The following is a 19,511-nucleotide window of genomic DNA, read 5'->3' as shown; positions in this document are numbered from 1 at the left end:
TGTCCAGTCTAAATCTGCCCCTCTCCAGTTTATACCCATTGCCCCGGTCCTATCACTACAAGCCTTTGTAAACATGTATGACATCTTAGTTTAAGGGAATAAAGTATAAGCTGTCACCCAAAAATCACCTGAACTTTTTCTCTGGGGAAACTTATTTCAGAAGTCTTTAAAACTATTGTGATCCTTTTACGATGGTTGCCCTTCTACAGAACTGCAATGCCTCCTGTAGTAACAGTGGACAATGCAAATGGACAAATGACAGCATGGGCTCTTCAAGATGACCACTTCTTGTTCATCGTGCAGTCCTGTGCAGGATTTGAGAGAAGGAGGTTAGGATAGGACTCAAATATTTGAGCAGAGGAAGGGAACCAATAGGGAATGAAATAAGTGGCAGGAAAGAGAACAAAATCTGATACTTCATCATACTTTGTGGTAGAAGGAGGTGAGTGTGGTCGCGCTGGAGAAAGCATGTGATAAAATGGGAGAAGAAGGCACAAACTATGAAAGGTGTCAGACACGAATGACAGGAAAAGTGAAAGAGCAGCAGGTGCTGAGATTTTAGTAGAACAATTGCTATCACTCATGATATCTTTATGGGGGTTCACTTTGAGGTTGATATTTTGACCTGAATTGATTACATAATTCTAGGTCTGTCCCTGAATGCTTAGGAATCAAAAATCCAGACGTGTTACAGACTTGGATTTTTTTTTCCTTCTGTTCCTTATATTCTTTCTGTTTTGGTTTTGCATGTCAGGTTCGTGAATTGGAGTTGGAAATATTGTTTGCCATATGCTATCAAACTTTGTTTTTGTTTGTATCAGATCATCTTTATTTGATGCTAACAGCTTTGTTATACCAGAAGTTTCTAAACTGTGCCACGCAAGAACAGCTGGTAGGGTGGAGGGACAGATGTTTGGTCAAATGGTGCTGGGCCTTTCTTGCACTTCAAAGGAGCTGAGCAGAGATAGGATATGACTATCGAGTATGGCTCTGTTTTTCTAATCTGAGTAATTTGAATATTTGCCATGGTTTATTAAGAGACTGGGAGAGCAAATGACCTGTATGGGCAGAAACTGGAAAGTGATTCATCTTTCTCCTACAGTGGAGTTTACCTTGTAAAGACGAGAACCTCTGAATTAAGTTTGTATTGCCAATATGTGCCCCATGGAAGAGATATTAAAACATCTTGTGATAGAAATTAATTAGTTTTGATATTTTAATTGTTGCCATCTTTTCTTTGGAGCTTCCCTTCAGTTTTGTTCGGATGAAAAGTGTGATAACTTTTGAATTTAAACTTTGCTCTAGTATTGAGATCTGAACATCTTTCTTCTTCTGCATGAATGCTTGTTCGCTTACTGTTTAAATAAAAGAAGCATTACGTAAGCAGTGACCATCAAAGTTGATTAAGTATGGAGATCTTAAGTGTACCTTAAACTCCCTGAACGGCTGATCATCAAAAACTGGCAGCATCTACTGATATGGGAATCATTCCATCCTTGCTCTGTTCCTTAAGATTTCTCCTTGTTATCCACTAATGGCCACTATAGGATAGGAGGCAGTACAAGTTCTGGACTAATTGAAGCTGTGACTGATACAGCAGTCTTTATGCAGTCTTACATAAAGTGAGGTTTTCCTTAAGGTTCCCACTACATTGTCTTGACAGTGAAAATCTAGGCGGCTATAAACAAGATCAATAGAAATGTGTAAGCATTGTTGGTGACAACATAGGAACAGGGACAAAACAGAAATACTCAGTGAATTTTTTGAGTTTGGACATCAATATTTACTGGGAAATGAGCTACTGCCGGTATCAGTGTTTCTCATTATTCTTTTTCTTGTATGTTGGTCCACTTAGAGCAGAATTTCTGATTATGCTACAGGTAAGGTGAAAAATAACAAGTCAGCTGAAGCCTGTCTATCAGAAAGACATTTTATATGCCAAATCTTTTTTATATACCAATATTCTGTTTAAATGTACTGTCTTTCTGTTACACTGTGTTTCAAGACTTAAGGCTTAAGTTCTGAAGAAATAAACCAAGTAGGAGAGGGGTTGGTGTGGCTATTTTTTATAGAGATATGTGCATTATAGCAATAATTATTTTTCATCCATTTAATGCACTTTAGGAAACGATTGTTTATGAGGATTTTCACTGAATGGGAGAGACTGGAGAAGTCAAATGCAGAGGCAGTATCAAAAGGAGGAGGACTTTAGTTAGATAAATTATGGGTAGTGGATTAGTTATTGACTTTTATCTCAGGTAGGGTAAAGCAAGAGCTGTTAATCATCAGCTTGTGATAAAACTAGAAAATGCCATGTCTGAGCATTGGGCTTGTATTTTATCATATTAGCTATTGATTTAACACAGCATGAAACGACAGAACTACCGGGTTCTGTCCCGGTAGTGCCTGGTGGGGAGCAAGTGAAGGTACAGATTTACCCCTCCTTCCATCTGCTGCAAACTTCAAAGCCCAATTGTGACCACTTAACTACTAAAATTACTAAACTCAGACAATTTTTCTCTTTTTCAGACAAGGCGATGTGTCTGCATGTAAGTACACGTGATGTAGAAGGAAGGAAAGGACTCCCAGCTATATTGTGTCAGAGCAAAAATAGTAAATTCAGGAAGCATGAACAGTAACATCCAAAAATCAGTTTTGACCGGACTGTCTTATACACAAAGTATTTTTCTTTTTTGTTTTTTATTAATCAATAATTTGGCCTAATGCGCTTAAGGTCCAAAATACTTGCATTAAAATGCACAGACTGAGCACCATGTGGGTATATTTGTATGCAAACCTTTTTAATTGCACTGTTTTTCTGTGTAATTATTCTCTGCATCAAGTCTTGTTTTATTTTGTATGTAATGGTGAAGTCAGAAATTATCCTCTACTACTCTTATTGAACAATGTTTTTCTTATTTATTATGATTCATATTTTTAGGGCTTAACTGAATTTGTCTTGCTCTATTATGTTCAGAAATTAAAACACATGTGTTGGTATATGGGTGGAAAGATGCCTCTGAGAGAGAGTGTATATGCTCAATGAAAAAAAGGGCAGTGCCTAAAAATAGCTTTTTATGCACTAAAAATTAGTTTTGGAAAGGCCTACTTAAGTTTTCTGGTTTAAAATAGAATCTGTTAGAGTGGCACAAATGTAGGTGGAACAATTCAGCTGTGTTGGAAACATTTCGTTAATCTTCCTTGCCTTCATTCTAAGTTTCTAAACTGAGATCTGTCTTTATGGCTTCCTTTTGTTCTTTACTCTTGGAGTTCGCAGTGTACAAACTGTATCATTTATTCGTAGATGTTAGCTGTGTAGCAAAATTGTACTTTTAACTGGAAAGCCTAAAAGACTAAAAAATTACCAGTTTTACTAGTCTTTACCTACTGTTAGAAATCCAGGGTGTGGGAGGGGTGAAAAAGATGATGGTAGTGTTTGAGAATGACAGCTGCTTCAGCCAAATTACTGATTTTCATTCTAGTTGCTGATTTCTGTAGTGTCTGGATGGAGAGAGCAGGTACAAGCTGATAAAGTAACAAATGGAGGAAGGAAGTAACACTGGGACGCTTCTTTCTGGAAAAGGAAGGCGCTGGTGGAAAGTACCAGCAGATGTCTTGTTACTGTTAGCAACAGGAATGTAGGCTCCAGATGGAAATACCAGCTGAAACAAAGGTGTTTTAATGAACACTTCATGTTTTGGTTTGTCTAAGATGTTTATCATCTTTACTGTGGTGTGAGCTAATGAATTTAAAAAATCTTAAGCCTCCTTAAGATTTTTTTTCTCCCTGCTTCACTTGCTTTGGGAGCACTCTCTTTCAAGGTTGGCCCTTGTAGTCAAAAATTCTCCCCTTGGAGGAAAATGGCTCCATATTTTTATTTTTCTCAGTTCATCTGTCTGTTGGTCCAACATCCTGGAGTTTGTCTTCCACCTCAAAGGTTTAGCAAACATTTATTAATTACAAACCTACCACAAAGCATAAAGTCTTTGGGCCACAAGACGGTGTGAATACATGATCCTGACGTCTAGCTGTTTCTTGTCCTCTAAATAGCATATGTTGGATAAATGAGTCAGTGAAGATTACGTTAAGAAAAAAAAAGAATTAAAGCAAGCTTTTAGTTATAAAAAAAAGCAATGGAACCACTATAATATATGAGCTTGGTCATTACAACAAGGACATGAGTAAAGATGACCAATGCAGATGTCATAAAAAGAAACATGGGCTTGGTGTTGTATTGGAAAAAAGACTAAGAGTTCTTATTCCATTGTTATCTTTAGCAATTTTCCCTAAAAAGTAGGAAAAACTTACTCTTTTTTTGCAGAAAAACTTACTCTTACACGATCACTTCTTACGTGCATATGCCAGTAATAAGTGCGAAGTTCTGCTGTAGTTAAACCATACTCAAATGAGGTTTATTTTTGTAGCCTAGCTTTGTTGAACTTTAAATTGAAATTATTAATACCTAGCAGAGCCTTCTGGAGAAAAATAGCCTCTATGACATCTGTGACGGGACTTATTGGGATGTGTTTTAGGGGTGAGAGTCCTCTAGGATTTGCTATAGGGACTGAATTGTCTTCAGTGATCTTATTGACATCCTTAAATATTTCTGCAGATGAGCCTGAATGTGAGTTGATGATCAATTTATCTGTCAACAATAGTGGCTTAATTTTGGCTGTTGCTCTTCTCTGCATCAAATTTTTTGTTGATATTGCAGTCTACACGTGTCCCTTTTTGCCTCCAAGCCCAAGTGTTGACCTACACTATGAAGAATGGAATTTATCGCACTTGGGCCCCCTACACCCAAATAAATAGTCAAGTTGTGAGTTAATTTGAACCTCTACCAGATATGGTCTTACAGCTAAGGTATCTATTTTCGAAGTGTTTTCTGAGTGAGGGAGAGAGAGTGTCCTCCTCTCTCCAACGTTGTTATTCCCTTTTCTTCCAGCATTACTGAGTGAAATGACTGTAGTAAATAAGGGTTTGCAAGTTTCAAAACTTTTGTCAACAAATTAGGCAAATATGTGCCGATGTTTGCTATACGTACCAACACAAAGGACACTGATCATAGAATGGTTTGAGTTGGAAAGGACCTTAAAGATATTTAAGGAACTGATATAGGAAACAGGAGATAGCAGAATAGCTTTAAGTTGTCAGTGGAAAAGGCAGATGTCACTATGTTGGCCTACAGAGAGCTTACATTTTGATTTGTGGGAAGACTCAGACACCCTTCATGTGTCAGCTGATGCCTGGCATATTCTTTTGAGACTATGGCAGAAGAGTGAAAAGGCAGAAACCGTTGTGCACAACAGCCCAGAGCTGAAAGCACCTTGGAGAAACTGAACTCTGATGAAAGAATAAAGTAGTGTATACGTAGGGACTAAGATTTGGGAATAGGGCCTGGTAATTCAAACAAGCAAAAAGATGAATACTTGTAATTAAAAGGAAAAAAAAAATGTATATACACCAGGCTAACAGGAGTTATTATTATGTTTGGAGAGTGCTATCCAAGCCTAAGCAATGCTTATCTGAAGTTTCTCATGCTTGGATTTATAACTCCTGTGCTTCATTATATTAGTCTTTTGTTGATGTGGTCTTGTTAAATTGGAAGTGATGGTAGTGAATTTTCAAGCATTCTCTAAAAAACTAGAAGAGGGGAGAGGTCTTGTCTTTCCTAGGTTATTAAGTTTAAAAGGCAGAGCTCAGGTAAATATAAGCTAAATGCAATTTGTATTTTCCTAAATACAAGTGTCTTTTGCACAATAGAATTCATCTGTTATTCCTTAATTTCACAGAAACAATGAGTTACGGTTCTCTCACAGGTCACCTGTTTTCTTCCCCACCTACAGCAGGTGCAGTCTTGCAGGTTGTTGGTGACACACATGGTCCACTGGTCACGGGTTTGAGATGGAAGTGGTTTTGTGGGCAGAAGCTGCATTTTTCACAACCAACATAATACAATGCGTTGTATCCTCCTGGGGGCTGGCTTGACCTTCCTCCCTGCCCTCACCCTATAATGAAACTAAAAGTGTGTTTGATGATGATTATTGAAAAGCAGATTTATAGACCTGTGACTTCTACTTAAAATGGGTGATAGCATCTCTGCATTCATTTCACATTAGCACTTGAAGTTTGATTTCTCTCTGCTGTTGTAGGAAACCGATGACTTTTGTTGGAGTGGTGGAAGACAGGTTTTAACTTGGACATTTGTCTTTCAGAGTTGCCTGCAATCTTCCCGTGTGCGTGCAGGGAGGGCAGGCAAGAACAGTGGCTTAGACACTGACTTTTGCCAGCCAACACTTACTGATGAATTGATTCCTTTCGTAGGTTTTATAGTATTTGTGGAATACTGTTTATTTCCTAATGGATGGAAATGTAACAGCTTTGGAGTTTATTTTCATAAGGAAATGCTTGGAAGTCCAGCACTGCATCAGGTTATATATTACTGCTATGTAATCATTTTCCTGCTTCTTACACACCATCAATAAAAACTAAGCTACATAGGAACAGGAAAACCCCTTTCAAATTGCAGTCTGAAGTGTCGAACCTATTGTTCTTGCCTCACCTTTATAGAGAAATGCAGAAGTTTTGAAAACTGAAGTTTGAACACCTTTTTTTAAGCTTTTTCAGTTATTTTATTTCCTGAAGAAGTGGCGGTGTGTTGCTTTTTAAATAAGAGCTCTGATATTGTTAAGTAGGATCGCTTATTTTTCTTCTAAATAAAACCACTTCAGTATCTATTCAGAAAGGCAGAGATGAAGCATACATTCTGCAGTATTTAGCCGTTCATTTGGGGATCAGATCACCTTTTTCACCTTGCTTTTAGCAAGAACATCAGCAAAACTAACTGTGTCAAAGAACACAAAATAAATTCTTACTTATTCCTACAAATTATTTCTGGTTGTGCTAATCTCGGGTATTTATTTATATCTAAAGCAAGGCCAAACTCTGAAACACATGCCTGAAGATTTTTGAAAACCATTTTAAACCATACTGGGAAACTCTAATGAATTTTATGTGAAAGCAGATGTTTGTGGATAAATAAACTTTTTGTTTGTTTACACATAGTTCACCAGAAAAAAAAATCTGTTTAATTTGTTCTTAAAATATTGAGCCTGGAAAATGCAGAAGTTAGAACAAAAGGATTTACTTGGACAATTTGTCTGAAATGCACCGAGGTTTGCTTGTCCGTTCTCGGGACTGCTTAGCATTTAGGAGCGGGAAAGCTATTCTTGAGTTCAGATATGAAAATGTGCGATACTTCATATCAATTATTTGGCTGATTGCTGAACACGCGTTGGAGTGAGGGGGCATTGGCTAGTTCTGGCCTTCACTAATGGGAACATTTCAGAATGTAGATGAGTAATTAAAGTATAGAATGCAGAAAATTAGGCCAAAATTGAATAGAAATTAATAAGTATGCATTCTGTTGTGCAGATGTTGGAAACAGATTATTTTGGATACCTCTTTCTATCTACATCTTATTTGGTTACCATGTAAAAATCAGTCATACACCGTGTAGATTGTCTTCTTCCCATTGCCTTTTCTGTTTTTATGTTGTGATGTATCTATAGGTAGTAATTTAGCAAAATATCCTGTCTGCCAGGTGTGGAAACTAGCTGATTGTATTGTAATACCAGATCATTACTTAATTCATATGCAACCTAGCCTAGCACATGGAAAGCATTATAAATCTATTTACAGTGTGGCTGGTCTGATGATAACATTGTATTAAATTCCCAGGTGAGGCAATTTAAGCAATTGCTTTGCCATGTGTAGGCCATGGAAATTAACTTCTCATATGCTTTAGTAATAGACGAACTTCATTGTTATGCTCAGATTAGTAGTACAGCAGAATTCTTACAGTCTGGTTACATGTACCCTACTTCACATGTAGAATCATACAGGGGGGGTAGTACCGCAGATCACAGATCTTAATTAGTTTAAGCTGAGTTAATTCATTTCAATTCTAATTTAGCTGTGCTTGCCCATGAACACATTCAGTTCTATTGGGAAATGTTAAGGCTTGGGTCAAGTAGACAGATTGTTTAAAGCCAAATTGCCAGACAGAACTGAGCAAGTGTATCTGTTTGAACAGGGCTTTAAGAAAATCACCCAATCAGTATGCAAAAATCCTGTTCATAAACCAAGAGAGATCTGCCTGGAATCAGAAATTCTTCCCTGTCAGAAGGTCTGAGTACTATAGTACATTTAAAACAGCCCCTGAAACTTTCTCTGTCTTGAAGTTCTTGTAGAAGGTAGCTTAACCCTTTCGTGTCGTTGTGTGTTTATGAACACGCTATGTTTGAATGCAAACACATACACTGAGTTGAAAACACTTGTTTGCTTAGACTTTTTATCTACGTATATATATAAAAACCCCCAAAATACAAGGAAAACTTCTATATATGCCAGACCTTTACAGACAAAAACCTGCACATAGAAGCTCTTAAACCTCTATTGAGCTGCCCAGAAATGCCTCGAATTACAAACTCTGTAAAGCTTCTGTCGTTTCTAGAAACACACATATAAAGTACCAGTAGACAGTGGTAACTGACAACTAAGACTAAAAATGTTGACAATTTCTTGATTTGCCTGGTTAGCTTATGTATAGAAGTCATTAACTATTTATAAAATGCATTATGAATTGGGTTCCTTCAAACTGTAGCAGCGTGTGTGACATTTCCAGCTCAAACTATCATTCTTGCATTTGGCTAACGTACATATTTATAAACAGCTGATAGTTATGAAAGAAAAAAAAAGCTGAAAAGTATTTAATTGTTGAGTTCAGATGAACTGGACTCATTTTGAAGGCCACATTTAAAATTGTTAGCCAATATTACTTTAATGAAATTAAGAATACTAATTCAAGATATTGATATTTTGGACAAATCCTGAAAGAACAAACGAACACTTTAGTTCAAAGGCCTTTGCTTTTATATTATTGATTCATTGGGTAGTGAAACTGTGATCAAAAGTAGTATCAAATTATTTATTGATTATGGCAAAGAGTTACACCTAATTGTAGTCAAAGGGTTATTTCTTTTAATATAACTGCTGATTTTCAGATCATGACAGATTATTGCAATAAAAGAACAATGGTACAAATATATTTATTAAGTTCAGTGATGAGGATATAAAGGATTATTAAGGGAGTCTAAAAATTGTATTGCTGTTAAGATATATTTCTTTCCCGTGAATGACATTCTTTTTCCTGTCTTTCATGCAGTCTCTTATGAATGAGAATATCAGCCAGTTAAATCTTTCAAATAAATTATGTGTAACCAAGGACCATCTCAGTCTCTACATATAATTAGGCAACTTGTTCACTGGAGAACAAGCTCATGAAGCATCATGCTCATCATCTGAGTCTAATAATGATAAATACATTCACCATAAAAAGAATCAATGGGACTGAGTCATTTTTGTGAAATTGGGAGAGACTGTGCAGTTGAACTAGTAGACCTTGAATGGGAAGATTGAATCTTAATCAGAAAAGAAGATTAGATATTTATTGGTGTATATTTGTAATTTCGTACCTTGTTTGATGTGTATCAAATAAAAATAGGAAAATAATATAATTGAGCAATCTATGCCAATTTGTTGGCTTTTTGGTGAAAAAAGAGAAAAACAAAACCTATCTCCATATGATATTCTTGCATACTGTGGAGTGTTTTAGTCCCCCATAGTGATGAAATGAATAATTTAAACAGGCAGCTCTGATACCACAGCCTGTTTAAAGGTTCTCATTTCCTTTAATGCTGTAGACTACTTTAGCTTGGTTAGTATGAAACTGTGACAGCTGAGATCTCCAAAAGATTTGGCACAATTCAGCTCTGATAGTAGGTCCATGCTATGCTTTGTCCTTGCTACGTACATTTGTAGCTTTGTCTGTAATCTAGATCTGAACACGAGCAACTGAATCACAAATTGCTAACAAAGCTAATGGCTATGAGGGTGAACAACACAGGATAAAAAGCTAAAAGGTGGTGATCTGAGATGACCAAGGCTTATTCCACTGCTACCTTCCTAGCAGAAGCGGTGGCCCGCTTCCAAACTTTTGTCACAAAAGTTATGAATTTCCCAGAGCTCAGTATAATTTCTAGTGGATTGTTTCCTGTGCTCTAATCCCAAGCATGTTTTTTCGACATGATTGTCCAGTTAGGGAAGGTTTGAGGAGGGACTTGGTTTTGATGAGTTCCTACTGGTAGTGACTACCACGGCAGAGTGTGAGGGAAGCTCCCATCAATAAAGGAAAGCCCTACAGCTCAGTTCTTGCTACTCTTCGGATTCTTCTTAAGATGAAGTGTAAAACTCATCATAACTGCACTCAGATATAAAAAGATTTTACACAATATGTTAAGCATCCTTTCTTCTTTAGTGAATATAGGAATATTAACCAACTAGGGGCTTGTTTAGCAAACAGAGAGATTGAAAGATGGGCTGATGTTCCCTTTATGGACTTCCCTGTTGTTCCATTGAATGTTGCGCTACTTTGGTAATCTTAAAATGTTTGCTTTCTGTTATTCAGTACTTGATCTAGCTTAGAAGCAATATGATGATCAGTTCATGAGCAAATCTAGTCCTCATAAGCTGTGAAAAATGACTGTCATAAAGACTGAATGAATGGCTGTCTTAGTTTTGTGGCATTTTCATAAACTGCTGTAAGCCAGTGTTTGCTCGTACTGCTGTTTTCTCTGCTTTCTTTTGCCCTTTGATTTCCAGTCCTTTCCCTGTAGGCCTTCATAGCCTTAGGAACATAGAAAATACTTGTTAATTTTCTACATCTTTCAGTTCAACCAGTTTTGTCAAATGTCTATTGTCCAGGTTTTTTTCTTTTTTTATATAGGGAAAGCTCAGTCTTCTTCCACGGTGGTGTTACTCTGTGTTTTGCGTCCAGCTAGCAAGTGTTCTTCAGAAAAATACACATGTATTTCTGCAACGCTTCTGATACTAGCATGTGTTAACTTGTGAAGGTTACCTGATTATCAGAACGAGGATCACACATTACGTATCTTGAGCTTCACTGAAGCTGCTTTCATTGCTGAAATGTTGAGGATGTGACTGGCTTAGAAGTGCTAAGGTTTTGCCATGCAGATATGTCAAAATACAGCGGTGGAAGAACTTTGTAATAACTTTTACTTGCAGATTTTTATTTTTTTTTTATCAAATAGGTATCCATTAGGGGGCTCTCGAGGTTTAAGATGATCAGCCTTGATGCCAATGGCTTCGGAGCTTTACTTCCTAACCCTTTTTTCTTTTTGTTTTACAGAAAAGGTCACGGATCGCCTACAGTGATGAGGTGCGGAATGAGCTCCTAGGGGATGACGGGAATTCCTCAGAGAACCAGGTAGGATGCTAATCAAGAAGCCCTAGTGGGTGGCTGGAGGGTGAAGGAGGTCACTGGCACACTGGGCTTCTCAAGCTGCTCCTTAACAGCATTAGCAACAACTCATGTGGAAGTGATACTGTTTAATGCAAAGCTGGGGTCTTAATCAACTTCAAAATGTTTCTTGGAGATCTTACATTTAACCCTTTAACTTGTGATCACTGTCTGCTATCTTAAAAAAAAATCTTTTCTTCTCTTTTCTTTATTATTTAGTACTTAAGAAATAACTTGAAACGCGCTGTTTGCCGACAAAGCCGAGGTCTTCACCTCAAACACATGTAAAAGGAATAAAAAAAGTACATAATGCAGCTTTGATAATAATGCAGTATAATTAAATCAACACTGGCAGGCAAAACAAACGAAAGCGCTCTCTCAGAATTAGGTAGTACCCCACTCAGTTTCCTTGTGTGATTCCTTCCCTAAACAGATTTTCTCTCCTTGTACCAAAAACACAAGTTGTACTAATAAAAGCATGACTTCATAATGCATGTTGTACTAGAATGCAGAGTGCTATCCATCCCTTAATGAAGGAAAGCTTGTTAATCCTGAGGCTTCTTTTAAATCTTGTACCCATGTTGTTGTTCTGGACACTACAGTGAAGAACCTACAAGACTACTGGAAATTATAAAGGCAGCATTATGTTCAGGGGACTTTAACCCACCTGTTAATATTTCTTTTGGTGCTGAAATTTGTTTGACAAGCTCTCTCTGAAAGCAGAATATTATTTTCTTTTTTTAAAATCATGTCAGCTGTAAGCAAAATTATGCATTTTGAGTTAGAAGTGAGTTGAAAGTTTTCTTAAATATCAGATTTACTCTTCTGACCAGATAGAATTTAAATTATTTTGGCGGTGAAAGTGAAACTTGTTTAAATTTTTACTTGATAAATGCAATATTAAATAAGGAAACAGATCAGAACCATGTTCTGAAATTTTTAGTATCTTCTGCTCTCAATATAAGCTCAGATCCACTAAGGACAGAGAAAAAGAAAGAATTGGAGACTTGTCCCAGTACAATGAATTTTAAAGCATCGAACCCTTCAGCCTTAATCTTATACAGTATTTCAAACGTGCTGTGTAAGTTTTAAGCCCTGTAATAGATTTTAATACATTAATGAAATTATACACAGGCTACAATGTATCTGTAGCCATAAGGCTACAGTGAATAGCAGGTCTAATGTTTATGTGAAGAGTTAAATTTAAGAGAGTAATCTTCACGTTTATATATTATATCAAAGGGAGATTCCAAAATTTGATTAAAATAAAAATTAGTTTTTATCCCTAAATAATTAATTTATGGAAAAGATGATTTTAGGGGAAAAAGTTTCGCAGTCTGTGTGTCATAATCATAAACTCAGTCCTGTGAAAGTGTTAAGATTCTCATTTTATTTCTTTTAAGATGCTGCTATTTTTACATTTCAAGAAAAAAATTCTGTGAATTCAGACATAAAAGGGCAATTGTGATAAGAAGCTTTACTTATAACAGAATATCTTATGTGTAGGGATGAGATAAAATATTTTATTTTCACTTTTTAAGGAATGGTTAAATAACTGGTTCCTATGCACTTTTTGTGAGTTGTGATCTTTTTTTCCTAAACTTGATTGAAGAAACATGGTCTCATTTCAAGGAACCAAATGATACCTTCAACCATACGTCAACATGAGGTTTTTCTTCCAAATGACCACTTCTTAAATGGAAGAAAATTTTGGGTTGTAAAGGAATTTTATGTAGTCCTTTAGGTAATCCGAATCCTTTTCTATAACCCAACTTGAAATTCTTACCCCTATCCCTTTGAAAGTTCTGAATTGCTTTCCTTCCTTGAAAAATGTTATGCAATATCACCTTAAAGGAGTCACCCGACTTCATTTAAAAATTTGAAAGCCAGTATTTTTACAAGGTATGATTTATTGTGTTGTTCCAATAATGAATCTCGCAATCTCTTTTTCTTAGGAAATTTCTTTATTTCTGTATTTACTTATAGGCATGTAGTTGTGGGTACAGGCAGTTAGTGCAGAAATTTCAGTACGGTGTTGAGCTTATCAGACTGTACAGTATCCAAGGCAAGTGTAAGCTTTGGGTACTTACTGTGTACTGGAACTCAGTAATCACAGGTCTAATACACTTCCACTCATCTACATTATTATATCAATGGAAAACTTGGACTAGATGATGAAGGGATGCTCAGGTATCATTTACAGCCAAATAAAATATTTGAAGATGTTTCAAGTTCTTGGTTTCATGTTATCTAACGGGAATAAATAAAGGTAGATAGACTGAGCCTCACCCTAACATTGTAGGGCTTTTACTTCTCAATCAGTTTGTATTATGTTAAATTAGTTACACTGAAAAATACTGGGTTTGTTTTCCCCATTTCAGTCACTCAGCAATGAAAGGGGAGAAGAGAGATTCCTCTTCTGACAGAGAAGTCGTTGAAAAAGGTTGGCAGCTCAGAATTGCTCCTGTACCAATCTACAAATATTGGTAAAATGTGCCAATAAAAATGCCAAATATCTGCTTAGGCTGAGGTGCCCAAGGGGAAACAAGAGATGTGGACTTGCATGTTTGGAGTATGAGTTTTGTCGTCATGATAAACATTTGCATTGTTGGAGGGAGAAAACAAAACATACACTGGCTGGTATGAACATATTAAGTATCTGGAAATAAATGGGGCACTGGAAGTATAACAAAAATTGGATCTTTTCTTTATTCAGTTTTTATTTTGTCAGTTGAGTTTCAAAGGTACAATTACAGCAAACCACAGCCAAGTTATAAGCTGTAATGAATAGGGCTATAGGCATGTTTCCAATTGTTCTTCCAAGAAGAAAGATTGAAGTTCAAGACTGGAGAATTAGCAGATGATGATTTATCTTTCTTCTTCTTCATTTTTCCACTTGTCTCTCACAAGTACCAGTCATCATGTGAAGATGACAACTTAGAATACAGTTGCCTTCTAATGATTGTACCAAGATTTAACAGATTTTACTAGATAAAGCATATAGAAACTTCTTGTAAGAAGTTGTAAGAATCATACAATTCTGTTGTTCAAAGTTTCTTTTGAAATGCATCTTTGTTTAATGAGAAATATGGTGATACGGTGCTCAATGCATTTAGGGTTTAGTAAAATCATTACTTAGTCTACATTAATTTCTTCTTAATTTGAATTGGGTGAATGTAGTCGGATGAGGCACATAGAGATTGAGTATTGGGAGATGTCCCATCTTGTATCAGTGAAACCCACCTCAAACCCTAACCCCGAAAACCTACTGTGTGCATTGGGTTGCTATTTATTTTCCAAGAATGGTCTGAAATGGGCTCTGTTGCTTTCAACTCTTATTTGTCATTCTGTTTATCAAATCTCTTGAAAGTTTGGAGTTATTCAATGCAGTGATACACTACTTAAAGTTGTGGCTACACTCAAGTAATCATAGAACTGTTTTATGTGTCGATTTGTATTTTTTTTAGAAAAATATATGGGTTAAATCAGAAGTCCTTCTCTACCAAAATAGTGTCAGGTATGGTACTGCCAACTTTTTTGAAATATAGCAGTATTCCTTTCTCTTTCGCAACTACGTTCATTAATAAGTTTAAATAAATTCGCATTGGGTTAAACTGTGTGTCTATATACCCATGCACTGTATATGTGATTTGTGGTGAACAAATATTCTGCAGCTACTTAATTTCTGACTACAAAGTTGTGATAATATTAGATTTGGGCTTGCTGTGCATAAAGTGTGTCAAACTTCAGCTACAGACCAGGGGGTGAAGTTGGTCAATTTAATTCCCCAAGATCTAAAGAAGGTCGGTATCATTTCATATAGCCCTGGCAGAGCAGATCATTACCAGACACAAATCTGTTCGTTACATGCCGAGGGTTTATAGCAAAATAAATAGACTGTCATCATAAGTTCAGAAAATTGTGTGTTCGACCCACGATAATGTGTAAAGGGCGTTTAATAGAGTTCAGCATTTATTCGTTATCTATATGCGGACAGAGACGGCGGTAGCGTTATCAGCTTTTAAAAAAAAATTCCGTAGTTTTCTATATCACGTGACGTGCCTCACAGACACATACATGCACACACACACACACACATGCACGCACACCCCATCTCGCTCCCTCGCTCTCTGCGGCGCAGTTTTGATTTTAGTCACAGCAGAAGGCTTAGCCACAAGAGATTCCACTGGTTCAAACCAGCGTAAACCAGATTTCTTTTTTTTTTTTAGCCTACAAAGGAACAGATTACCTCTTGTATCAAATTCTGGATTGCAAAAAAGAAAAAAGAAAAATCTTTGTTTCAAAACTATGCTGATTATCATAACCTAAAATGGTGGCTGCACATGGCTTAACGCTGTTTACAGTTGAGCGGTGAGCATAATAAAAATAAGGTTTCAAAATAGAAAAGTGTAGGTAACACATTTTCATCAAGAGCATTGTTAAATGGGGGAAACATCTTTTGTTAATTTGAATGAATATCTTTCAGCCAACGTTAAAAAAACCCAACCCTCTCCCATTACTTAGCTTAGCTGCAAATCCCATGCAGAGCTTAAATTCAGCCATGCAGCACAAACAAGATAGAACATTTTTGTTTGGGACCTATTGAAAAAACAAATGTGCAGCATTTTAAAACTCTCATTGATTGTAGCAGGGTGGCATACCCAAACGGACTCTGTTGCGGGAGAGTAGTTTTAAACTTTGGCCCTTTAAGTATCATAGTCAACTGAAGAATGGTGGCCTCAGAAAGAAAAGATAGCTATGTGATCAACCCCCTGATCGTCTCTTTCTAAAGAGCCTTAATGTTAGCCTTTTTGGGGAAAGAAGAAGCGGGGGGAGATCTGGAGAAAGAGACCAATTTATGATAGGCCAAGCACTTGAATTTAAGCGCCCGTTTGGTGGACAATGCAGTTTGCTTTATATGAAATTCTCACCAAGTTCCTTTAGCTACCTACTGAAGAGCTGTTTCAGGTTAAGTCTGTGTAGTAGTAGCCCTCCTAATTACATCTAGTTAAGAGCCTCGTTGTCCATTTCCATAACGGGGTGAGGCGTGTGTTCGGTTTCAGACGAGCCATATGAAACAATAGAGAATAATGGAGGTTCTTTTGTTTCCTTCAAGCTGCCAAGACTTTGCTATTAGTAAACATTCTCAGCTTGCACACGTGTTGAAAATTAGTGTTATGAAACTGTAGGTGAAATATCAGCATAAACTGAGATAATGATGTAGCTGTTGTAATTTCGAATTCAACTGGAATCGGTGAGAGAACTGTAATTTTTTTATAAAGAGCCACTCTTATACAGACATTTGGTGTGAGTAATTATACGTTTTGTTCCAGTAAAAATAATTTATCTGTCTCTCTAAGGGGAGAGCATAATACAACATAACTTGATAATCACACTGGGGGTTTATTTAGTTTTATAGTAAACCTGCCAGTGCTATATTAGTAGTAGTGTTGGGTTGTGTTAATTTACAAGCATAAATTGGTAAATATTAATGTATATACTAAATAAATATATAAACACATACTATGTGTGTATATACACACACACTGTGTAGTGGTCTAGGATTAAGAACCTGGAATGGGTCTTTTCTGAGGGAAATATGTTTCATGTTGTTCCCTATTCCTTTGTCTATCCTAAATATGCTATGCAGTAAATCATAATTCTGAGCCATTTAACTAAGCTGATTTAATTTTTTTTAGCTGGAGAAAAAACCCTCTCTATATGAGGTTCAATAATAAAATCAGATGATATAGTTGCTTTTGAACTCAGGTATGTAAAAATCGAAATTCTGGTTACATGCTATAAAGGTGCAGTCATCTATTAATAAGTTAGATCTGCTAGTAAAATAAGAAATCAGTTGTCATGACTCAAATATACAGAAAACATTCTGAAAACTTGTATATACAAAACCACTTCAGCTGTACAATCTTCGAAGATAGGAATAGTAAACTTGTTTTTTTCTTTATAATATAGACTTCTATGAAGTCATTCCCCTTTATTTCATGATGGTGTCTTAGATGTGGTTTAAAAGAGAATTTCACACTATTCTCTTTGTTTAATGTGACAGTGTGAGAAAGTGATCTTTATTCGTTCAAAAAACTCTGCATGTAGTCTATGTTTAGGTTCTTTTAATGTGTTTGTCTGTGATTTTTAAATGCTAAACATGTAAACAGATAAATTGTCAATGTTAATTCTGTATCCTGTCACACAACTGATCTTTCTTTCCTGCCATTTCTTTCCTTTTTATCTTTTCTGTGCATTCATGTTGCAGTTGATAAAATTACGTGAAGAGGTGAGTACTTTCTTGCTTTTTGTTGTCTAGCTTTCCCTTTAAAGCTGAGTTTCTAAATCTGAAGTAGATCTTTTTGTTCATTGTTGCAGGGAAATCTACACAAAGCAAAAATATTGATTACATTGCTTTAAAATATTCACTGTTGTGCCTCTTTTTCCCTAATAATTGTATACTTACATAGGAATCTCTAGATCAAACCTTAGAAATTAACATTCTTTGATAGCAGAATTTTTTTTAAAGGCACTAGAAAAAGAGAAGGGGAAAAAAACCCTATTATTTGATCTCTGCTAGAATACCATGATCAAATCAGGTACAGTAATAATCGTGTTTGCATCACAAAATCTTTGATAGGGTAAATACATTTATACACTGGTATTGAAAGTGAAAGCATTACTTTGGTAAAAACAGTGCTGAAACACTGTAAAAAAATACACAGAATTTCACAATGTTTTGAGTTTAGTGTGAGATATTCAAGTAGCTCATGTATTCTACTGGATATTGTATACCCACTGAAAATATAGTACAGGTAGACCAACACACATGTATCAATATTTATTATTTATTTGTGAGTGCTGTAGCTCTGTAGGTGTAAAACTCACTAGAGATCAGTATTCCAGGACACCTTTCTTCCGGTTGTAAAATTAGTCATAAATATTTAGAGAGAGAAACGTATTTTAATGGTCAGTCTCTCAAATGTTTGGGTATATTTTCTGAAATTAATCTCCTCTGTTACTTACTGCTTTAGCAAAGCAGGTATCTGAAGTGCTTTTATTTTATTATTTCCCGATAGCCACCAAAAAGAAAGTGTCAGTAAAGTCAAGATTAGTTATAGGTCAGATTTCCAAAGGGTTTCTTATGGAGAGTTTGAACCAGTGAAGTATTTGAATAAATGTATTTAGAAGTATGAGTATTTTAACATCACATATTTGTCTGGTATCTTCTTTTTGAAACCTGTGCCTACACACATCAGTAATGAATACTGAACTCTGCAGGAAAGGATTTATAAGTTTTAGAAATGGTGATGACAAAGAATTGTAAAGTAACCAGATTAAGGACAATGACAGAGAGTTCTTAAAAACAGTAAGATATTTGTGATAGAAAAATCCTTTTACTAGTTCCATGAATGCTTTATTTTTTCCCCTCTCCTTGTGGAGTTGATATTAATGTGTTGAAGCTATAGAGTAAAACAGTTAACAAAAAAAAATTAAACAATAAACATGTAGCCACATGAAAACCCTCCCACCACTGCTGAGCTCCCCTCCCCGAAAGTCCCAGTATTTAAACAGATGACAGTATTGTTGCAAGGGTTTGTGTAGCCTGATTTCTAAGATTTTTCAGAAAAACAAGGTTCACTTAGTCATCCCTTTAACAGCACCTGCGTGTCTGGTCCTGTCCTTTTACCAAAAGAATGTAGTAGGGTCAGTTTTGCTTCCAAACATACACTATATGTAGTTTTATAAACATAAAGATTCCTAATTTGTAGATGTACTCTGAAAATTTAATCAGATATAAAGAACCAAGCTGCTACTTAACTGCTTTTCTTTTTGAAATAGCTTTGAAGGCAAATAAGAAAATTCAGGATATTATTGCAAAAGGCTGCAACTTGGTAGCTATACTAAGCTCAGTCAGACCTTTTGGAGCTTATAAATCCTCTTTGTTAGCCCCCTAAAAAATGTTGACATTGCTTCTAGTAATTTTCCTTTTTTTTGCTTTTCCTTGCTAGCGTCAGAGGTTACTTTCTCTTCTGCATATTGTGAGAGCAGCAGCAAACAAAACTAAAGAAAGGGATTTATCCTCCAGAGCAAAATCGTACAGGTAGACAGAGAAATAATTTACAAA

The 19,511-nt window shown here is 36.1% G+C and overlaps 1 protein-coding gene across 4 annotated transcripts in view; it reads left to right on the top strand.

The window, feature by feature from the left end:
- The window catches only part of VTI1A (vesicle transport through interaction with t-SNAREs 1A), a 277,855-nt gene that overhangs the window by 42,732 nt on the left and 215,612 nt on the right, over positions 1 to 19,511 (top strand). For 2 of the 4 annotated variants that reach the window (XM_009570578.2, XM_054071514.1), the window contains exons 4-5: positions 11,270 to 11,347; positions 17,652 to 17,672. In XM_009570578.2, the coding sequence (XP_009568873.2) occupies positions 11,270 to 11,347; positions 17,652 to 17,672 (99 nt within the window). The remainder of the gene's footprint in view (positions 1 to 11,269; positions 11,348 to 17,651; positions 17,673 to 19,511) is intronic. The other 2 variants (XM_009570579.2, XM_054071515.1) reach the window with 1 other exon arrangement.

Source organism: Cuculus canorus, chromosome 7, assembly GCF_017976375.1.
Source record: "Cuculus canorus isolate bCucCan1 chromosome 7, bCucCan1.pri, whole genome shotgun sequence".
In the NCBI taxonomy this organism is placed as follows: Eukaryota; Metazoa; Chordata; class Aves; order Cuculiformes; family Cuculidae; genus Cuculus; species Cuculus canorus.
This window is presented reverse-complemented; position numbering and strand designations above follow the sequence as displayed.